This window comes from Stegastes partitus, unplaced genomic scaffold (assembly GCF_000690725.1).
Source record: "Stegastes partitus isolate 25-593 unplaced genomic scaffold, Stegastes_partitus-1.0.2 Scaffold279, whole genome shotgun sequence".
Lineage (NCBI taxonomy): Eukaryota > Metazoa > Chordata > Actinopteri > Pomacentridae > Stegastes > Stegastes partitus.
The window spans coordinates 112,104-120,877 of record NW_007578010.1 but is presented as its reverse complement, the minus strand read 5'-3'; the positions used below and the strand labels follow the sequence as shown (position 1 = coordinate 120,877).

At 41.4% G+C, this 8,774-nt stretch overlaps 1 protein-coding gene across 1 annotated transcript in view; it reads left to right on the top strand.

Moving 5' to 3' along the window:
- The window catches only part of hip1 (huntingtin interacting protein 1), a 51,306-nt gene that overhangs the window by 39,016 nt on the left and 3,516 nt on the right, over positions 1-8,774 (top strand). The window contains exons 18-29 of the mRNA XM_008282629.1: positions 380-574; positions 765-912; positions 1,010-1,096; positions 2,003-2,110; positions 3,670-3,806; positions 4,030-4,140; positions 4,255-4,313; positions 6,531-6,624; positions 6,879-6,979; positions 7,253-7,358; positions 7,554-7,677; positions 8,626-8,687. Of these exons, the coding sequence (XP_008280851.1) occupies positions 380-574; positions 765-912; positions 1,010-1,096; positions 2,003-2,110; positions 3,670-3,806; positions 4,030-4,140; positions 4,255-4,313; positions 6,531-6,624; positions 6,879-6,979; positions 7,253-7,358; positions 7,554-7,677; positions 8,626-8,687 (1,332 nt within the window). The remainder of the gene's footprint in view (positions 1-379; positions 575-764; positions 913-1,009; positions 1,097-2,002; positions 2,111-3,669; positions 3,807-4,029; positions 4,141-4,254; positions 4,314-6,530; positions 6,625-6,878; positions 6,980-7,252; positions 7,359-7,553; positions 7,678-8,625; positions 8,688-8,774) is intronic.

Genomic DNA, 8,774 nt, shown 5'->3' with positions numbered 1-8,774 from the left:
AAAAAAAAAAAAAAAAAGACCCCAAGTTTCACTGCTTTCACATTCCTCCAAGACAAAGCTCCAGTGCACAGGATCTGATGTAACTTCACTCTGTTGCCGTAATTCATGATTGCTGCATTGCAGCAAAGTTGCACAATCACAACTTCCCAGTGTTCCCTTTGATTTTAAGCTCAACCTCGACCCAAACCCCCTCTAGAGACTGCAGGGCTCTCCACAAACTTAAACTGAGACAGTATTGTTAGTGACTAAAGATAAAGCCTTTATTTATGCATCAAACCACATCCTGACAGCTGTGTATTATCCCTAACTATGTCCTCCTGTCACTTTCCTTCCATTGTTAACTTTGCTCTTTCTTCGTCTTTTTGTTTCCTCGATGCAGTCCAGCGAGGTGCTCAGCACTCAGCTCTCCACCCTGGAGTCCGAGAAAGCCGAGCTCGTGCAGACCTTGTTGAAGGTGGAGGCAGAGCTGGCGGTGCGGGGGGAGGAGCTTGAGCAAGTCCAGAGCTCGCTGGCGACGGAGAGGGAGAGCGGGGTGAAGACGGCGGAGGCCCTGCAGAATCAGCTCAATGAGAAGGTGAAGAATTGTCTTTGTTAAATTATCTTTCTTAATTAACTCTCTTAATTAGCTGCAATAAATCAGGCAGCTGTTTAAGTGAGAGAACCACAGAGAACCATTGTGGCCACTGATGATTTTAATATTAATATTTAGACCCTCAATCATTTCTAGCATAGAGTTTTAACCCTGTATGTGTTTGTGTCCACAGGAGAGCAGGGAGCAGGCGTTGGAGAGCCAGCTGGTGGCGGCTCGGTGGTCTAGCCTGCAAGGAGCCGTGGAGGAGGCCGAGAAGATCATCCAGGACTCGCTGGCTCAGATCGACGACCCGGCACACATCAGCTGCACCAGCTCCGCAGGTCGGACGCCAAGATTTTCATTCCATAAAATGCAGCGCAGTGTTATGGTGCTAATTAGAGCCGTGTGTTGTAATGGTTGTGCTCTCGGTCTCTGCAGACTACCTGGCATCCAGATGTCAAGCCTCTTTAGACTGTGTGGAACGATTACATTCTGCCAGAGATGCCTTCTTGGCTGACAACACAGGTGAGAGACTCTTTAAATGCCAAAACAGGAACAACTGCGGACTTGTTGTTCAGTGTAAATTAACAATGAGATGATGCTATGAAAGTAAACTCAATTCTAACCTCTTTCGTTATCATTCCTTTACGTATTAATCATCTGCGAGTGACCAATTGTCTCTATATTGGCTCATTTTCAGAGAAATAAAATGCTTCTGTCAGTAACATGAGACGTTACTAAGATCTGAGATAGGTGCTTGAGGCCTACTTATGCACTCAGAAGGGGCTACTTGGCCATCTTATGAGACGTACACTGAGTTCAAAGTAATTCTAGAGGGATGCCTTTACATCTTTTGGATGCTGTTTTGTTTTTACAGAAGAAGAAGTAGGACTTATTGTTTCATACACAGTATGGAAACACTACCATAAGGAGCTGGAAAGTAGTTTTGTGTTCACTTTTATATTTTAGATAAGCTGTTCTTTTGAGGAGAGAAAGAGATTCTGGACAGATTTCCTCTCTCTCCATTGCAATGAAATAAATGTTCAAGTTTAACAGATTTAACAGCAGTTTTGTACGACAATATTATTCCATCTCAAATCATCAGGGTCCGAAAATGAACAATATGAACCTATTGTAAACACGTGTTTTCTTAGTTTTATGTGGAGAACCATTTTGAAACTCCAGACATTTGTTCTACTTTGAAAAAAAAGTTTTCTTTTTTTGTGACAAAGTATTTCGTATTAAAAAGTATGACAATATCACAAGTTGTACTTCTGCATTATCCATTTCTTTGTTGATTTGATTTAAATAATAGGACTTTGAACCATTTCTGAGTAAATCTCATGCTGAGGTTTTAAGAGGCTGCTGAATAGTTAAGGAACCTTCATAAGGAATTTTTTTTTGACTGCTCTGTTGATTTATTCTGTGCAGGTGTGTCTGACTTAGTGCGAATGGTGACCCAGTGTGGCCACCTGGTGGGCGACACCATCGTTCAAGGCAGTGCGACCTCCCACATGGTGCCTGTGGAGCAGGCTGATGGTAAGTCTGTGTTTGTAGACTGTAGTCTGAGTCCGTGTGTCTCCTGATTTTAATCTGTGGGTGCGTCACTCTGCTCACACATGTCCTGACATGTCTGTGAGAACTACTCTGAATGTGTTCAGTAAGGTTGGGCAGTGTAAGTTAGAAGTGCTGTCTCTGTAATTTACTTTTAATTTTTTGTATTATTATAAAGTAATATTCAGATGAGTCTGTTATGATACCTTGCATCAGTCTGTACAGGACCCCAGTGCAGCTAAACAGTTGTATTGGTTGCACTGGTCTGCCTGATATTTACAAGTCTGTCTGTGTCTTTTCAAACTAACACATTTCTGCTCACACACCTGTCTGAGTTGAATGTGCTTCAGTAACTGAGCGGAGACTCGAAGCTTCTCTGTGCACAGCTGCCTAGTCATGTCTAGAGATGCTCATGAGGCATTTAGGGGACATCTGTTCAAATTCAGTAAACAAACTTGGTTACACTCTCCTCTCTGCATGCACATTGGAAACGCTGCACCACCAGTAAATTCTCAGCTTGTAGCCAACTAGATGCGTTGCATTTATTGCTGTGACATTTGTGTATTCAGAGTCAGAAACGCTAGTATATTTTACCACTGCCTATAATATGGCAAAAGAAGGCCAAACCTCTACTAACTTTAAGTTCTAGGTGAAACAAAGCATTTATCTGCAACTTTTTTTTATGCATGTTAAGAAATGCTTATGAGAACTAACAAAAATGATAGCATTTATAATGTTTTATCTTGCAAAAAGATGTAGCGAAAACTTCTGGGTGCATTTAAATGATGTGCTAAATGGAAAAGTTTGATGCACCAGTGCACCCAATATACAAAGTTAGTGTGCAACCCTGATAAATAATCTGCCACAGCGTTCACATTGCAACCAGAAATAGCTCTTTAGTCGTGTTTTAATGCACAACGTCAGCCAACACAAGCACAGATGAAACAAAATCGCTGACTTCATACAGAAGTAATGTTTTTTTTTTTTTCTTTGCTCTCATGGGAGATGCCAAGTCTAAACATGCCCAAATATAACGGAGTTCTGGCCAGCGGTCATGTTATTGGAACAAAGAAAACAAACACATGGGACCGAAAGTGGGTCGAGCCATCGTCTGTAGCTGTCAGACTGAGGATCAATGGAGGGCACTTTGCTGTGACAGTGTTTGTCCATACATGGTTCAAAACACTTGAACGCAGCATTTGAGAGCTTGTGTACAGTTTGATGCAAATCAGCTTAAAAAAAAAAAAGAAATAGGCCGACAGATTTAGTTTCCCCACTTCCTCCCGTCAGAGTGGCTGTTTGAGCTGCTGGTTGACACTTTGCCTGAAGGGACGTTGGTTTAATTAACAGTGCAGCTGCAGCCACTAGTGGCACCGTCACACGTCAGAGTTCGCAGAAGGTGTTTTCATAGATGACATGTCGATATCATATCATCTCGATCGCTTTAAAATATATGTATCTGTGCTTTTCTTTCTGTGTTTGTGTATTTTAATGCCACTTATTTTGGTAATGACACATCCATCCTCTGTCCATGTCCTTGTCAGCGCTGTCAGAGAGCGTGAAGGCGTGCGGCGCTGAAGCTCTGGCTCTGCTGGGACACATGAAGCAGCAGGACAGCCTGGCTGCAGTGGATGACGGCAAGCTGAAGGCAGCTCTGGAGGCCATCCTGGCCACCGCAGAGGTCTGTACTCCATCGTGTTTGTACTCTGATGCTGTGAACTGCGGTGCTGAGACATATGAGTCACTGTGTCCCCAGAGCTGCTGTTTTTTTTAATCTTGCACACTCTTTGAAATTTGTGCGATTTGCCTCGCAATGACCATTTCTGCTGTAACATCTGACGTCAGTCTCTCTTCCTGTCTTGTTTTCGCTCCTTTGAGTTGAATTTGCTCCTTTGCTGTTGCAGAAACTGCGTCCTCGGGGTCTGGAGCTGCAACAGGGAGAGCTGGGAGATCTGGTGGAGCAGGAGATGGCTGCCACTTCCGCTGCTGTGGAATCAGCCGCTGCTAGGATAGAGGTACGTGTGGCAGCAGATGTGTATTTAAAAGTGCTTTGTGCAGCTATTTGTGTGCTGTTTTAACTTCAAAGTGTCGTTCTTTTTCCTCCCTTGTGCCTCTGTGTATCCCAACAGGAAATGCTCAACAAGTCTCGGGCAGTTGATACAGGAATCAAGATGGAGGTCAACGAGAGGTAAAACTCAGGGACCAGTTTTGGACACCACAGGGACAGCAGAAACTGAATTACTCTTTTTTTTTTCTTTCACTTCAGTTTTAGATATTGTGGCGTCAGAAACATGATTGACTGTCTCTGTCACTGTGAATACACAGGGTCAGATGTCTTCCTGACAAACAAATAGTTAAAAAAAAATCTTGTATCTGAAGAACTTCAGAGAAAGACAGCAAGAAGATTTGAACTAGATCTACCCTCATTACGCTCACCTCATTTTCCCAAAATAGAAATAGAGTTGACCCACAAACAAACTTTTCTACTTTCTTTGGCTTCCCCTTGGTTTCTCTCTCCTCCATTGTAGCAAGTTCTATTAAGTTTAACCCTCTGAATTCCAAACGACATGTTCGACAGCATGAGGAAAGGCATGTTGTCTTTAAAAATGGCCAAAATCACATTTGTCAAAGCTGTGAAAACAGACGGCATCTTTTGGTTTTCACCTTTCAGGAGACCATTTAGCTATTCATCTATGGCATAAAATTTCATTGGAAGACATAATAAAATCTGAACTTGCAATTTTGATGTTTAATTCAAATCTCTTTATTCCACATCCTGTTTTAAACAGATTCTGTAAAAAAAACTAAAAATTCTGTGCACCTCAATGCAACTGTGATGTCAATGGAAACTCAGCTGGACAAACGCGCACGTGACAAAAATTCAGAGGCTTTTCAGCTGAACTGCAGACTGTGTTTAAAAAGAACAGATAGGAGATAAGTATGGAAACAAATAAAAAAAGTAAAATATCTACAGTATGGCTGTCGTAGTAGTATCAGTAATAGTATCTATAGTAGTATCACATATTAGTAAAACCTGCGGACACATGGAAAAATGTTTCACGTTTCCAGGTTTTTACATTTTTGTTAAAAAAAATAAATAAATCAAAGATTTGTAACTTGCACTTTTTCTCGTTTTTATGATTTGTGTCATTATAACTTGTGATACAGCACAGAACAAATTTGGAGTTCCCTCTTCTTCTAGCCATGGTTGTTCTGTTTCCATAGAGGTGCGTGACTTTATATTGCAGCGAAAAATTAGCACACAGTGAATAAAAATGTGACAAGAGTCAAAAACAGCTGGGATTCACAGAAGGTTAAAGAAGAAAGCATAAAACAGGAAAACCAGAACGATCGCTGCCCAAAACTCAGAAAAACAACCACCACCTCTGCAATAAAGGAGAAATGAAAGTGGCTGAACAAATATTCCTCCAAGATTGAGGCGCTAATTCACCCATTACGAATACATAATGCAGCGAGCAGAACCTCCGATTGCTTGTTTGTGAATTTAATGTAGTAGATGCAAACAAAGGCAGCGAACTGAAATAGAGACTCTGTTCAACAAGGCGAGAGCAGCAGCCAGTTGCAGACAGTCACGCACTGAGTGCTGATGTGCAAAGAATTTCATCAATTCGACCACAAAGCCTGTGCAAACTGTGAAGTCTGAAGCCAGTGTGACACGTAATGTTTGTCTGCGCAACCCTTTTGTCGCTTCTTTTTCCCATTGGCGCGGCTCCACAAACTGTTGCACTCAATGGGTTCATTTATGTGCTGCTGTTAACAGCTGCAAGAAGTTTGGAAATCTCTTTTTGGACGGAAGCTTTTGCTCTCTGCTCCAAACTCAACCATCACAATGATCTGCTGCAAGTCTTCAGTGTACAATCCAAGACGGCAGGAGTAGTATTTTACAGTATATGCAGTCAGTGTTTAGTCATGAATTTTTCCCATTTTTAAATTCTAAAAAAAGAGAGTATGGTGTGTCCTTCTTTCAATCTGTGTATTAATTCTCTTTGACTGTTAAGAGACTTAATTATTCAGGTTAAAACAAAGTTGTTTTGTCAGTAACTGCCCCGCCACTGCTGTAGGAGATAATTATTAAAAGAAACAAACTGCAGCCTCCAGTACTACACTGAGAATGTAGGTCAGTGGTGCATCAGTCATGCACTAGCAGGAGGGAACTAGTTGTTGTTTCTTTGTATCTTGAGCGTCATCTTTTAAAGTGATTATGTTGTTTTTTTTAGCTACACATCTCACAGTGTGAGCAGATCAGACTAGGGCAAGCGGCGTTCAGGATATCTGCTGACACAACCCTAACGTGATGTTTAGCTTCCTGTTGATTGGAGGTATTGGTGTTACATCAGTGGCAGTGTGTCAGCGTCGGTGTCCTCTGCTCTGTCGCCCCCTGCAGGATCTTGGCCTCCTGCACAGAGCTGATGCAGGCGATCAAGGAGCTCATTCTGTCTTCCAAAGATCTGCAAAGGGACATCGTGGAGAGTGGCAGGGTGAGCTTTTATGTTTGTTGCTTTTCAAACAGTGAGAAGGAAGAAATCTGAGTAAAATTAGTGACAGAGTCACCAAGATGTTGGATCAACAGCAAAGTTTCTGTAATTTATCCAGACTGTCACACTAAACAATTAACTGATTATACAAGAAAACAATTGGCAAGTTGTTTGGTGATGGAAATAATTATCAATTGCAAACTCCTGTGTTTATACCTGAGTTTACAAAGTGTGTCATGAAACATTTTATCCACCAGGGGGCAGCCACCATGAAGGAATTTTACGCCAAGAACTCCCGCTGGACCGAAGGCCTGATCTCTGCCTCTAAAGCAGTGGGATGGGGCGCCACAGTCATGGTGTAAGTATAAAAGTGCTTACGTTCATGAAGTCAGCGGTGGAAAAGTGTAATGCGAGCAGCTGTGCTTACTCTGTGAATCGTAAATGTCCTGAAGAACCAAAGAGTTGACCTTTACGAGGAAATAAATAAAGAACAAACAAAACGCTAAGTCTTGAGGCGCCTAAGGTCACTCATAAATCTTGTGTTTCTCGCCGCGTCTTCAACAACATGGTCTTCAATCTCAGCATTTTAAAAAAAAAACTGAGTTTATTTTGTGCTGTGTTGTTGTTCCAGAGATGCTGCTGACCTGGTGGTGCAGGGCAAAGGGAAGTTTGAGGAGCTGATGGTGTGTTCACATGAAATAGCTGCCAGCACTGCACAGCTAGTGGCTGCTTCCAAGGTGAGCAAATAACACATTGTTTTAACACCAGTGGTACAGTACAGTTTTTGGAATCTTACAGGGGGTGTGTACACTTTTTAAGTCTAGTACAAGAAAATGTCTAAAAACCCATGATTGGGATGTTTGTTATTGACTGGACTGATGCAGCTGAAGGAAGCACAGCTCATTTGGGATTTTGCTGATCCGTCTATTCAGGTAAAAGCAGACAAAGACAGCAGCAACTTGCACCGGCTGCAGCAGGCATCCCGCGGCGTCACACAGGCCACCGCAGCTGTCGTGGCCTCCACCAAGTCCGGGAAATCCCAGATTGAAGAGACAGGTGAGAGGCTTTCGTTGACTGCCCAATTGTCTGGTGAATTAGTAACCGCTTGGTTTCCTTTGAGTTTCAGATCTTTTCAGACTACAACCCTCTGAACCCCAAAACCCGCCGGTGTGTTTAAAAATTGCAAAGTTTGCACAATTTATCAGAGCCAGAAACTGTAAGAACAGAAAGAACTGATGGGTTTTCAACTTTAACTAATAATTTTTGATGACTTAACAAAATATAAGCTTAGAATCACAACATTTCATCAGCATCACTTTAACCCACATGTCATTTAAACATTTGCCAAAAAAATAACCGTTTGCACTAACCAGTTTCTGCAAAAACAAACAAAAAAAACCATTCTGTATTTGGCAGTGCAACTGTGAAGTCCTGAGTGACTCAGCTAAAACCAACAGTCAGTTGACAAAGCTTTAAGGATTTTTCTGCTGAACTGCAGACAGTGTTTACACAGAGCAGATAGGAGACAAGTATAAAAACATATGTAGTGAATCATCTACTGTATGCAGAATCACCACCTTTCTCCAATATCGGTAACCCATGTAGGCACTTGAAAAAATGTTGTTCATGTTGATTCAAATTTTTTTTTCGTAATTTTTTCCAATAAATAATCACAAAAAATTTCAAATTAATTTTTTTTCCTTTTTTTTATGATTTGTGGCATTATAACTTTGTTTTACTGCACAAAAGATATGTTTGAGGTCTCTGTACTTCAAGTCATGGTTGTGCTGTTTCCATAGAGGTGCAGGACTTTATATTACAGGGAAATATGAGCCCAGGGTGAGTAAAAATGTGACAGGAGATAAAAGCACACAGAAACTGTGAGGAGTTCAGAGGGTTAAATTCACAACATTGTTATTTTTATTGTTTTAATAAATGTTTCAGAGTTACAGGTTGTATAATTCTTTGTTTAAGCTGAAAGTGTTTTTCTTTGCCAATTTCCAGATACGATGGATTTCTCCAGCATGACTCTGACTCAGATCAAACGACAAGAGATGGATGCACAGGTAAAAAGCAAAAATATTAACTGTAATCCAACTGCCACCACAGTTGGATGTGATGCATTTTAAAGGTAAAAGTTCCTGTTATCACAT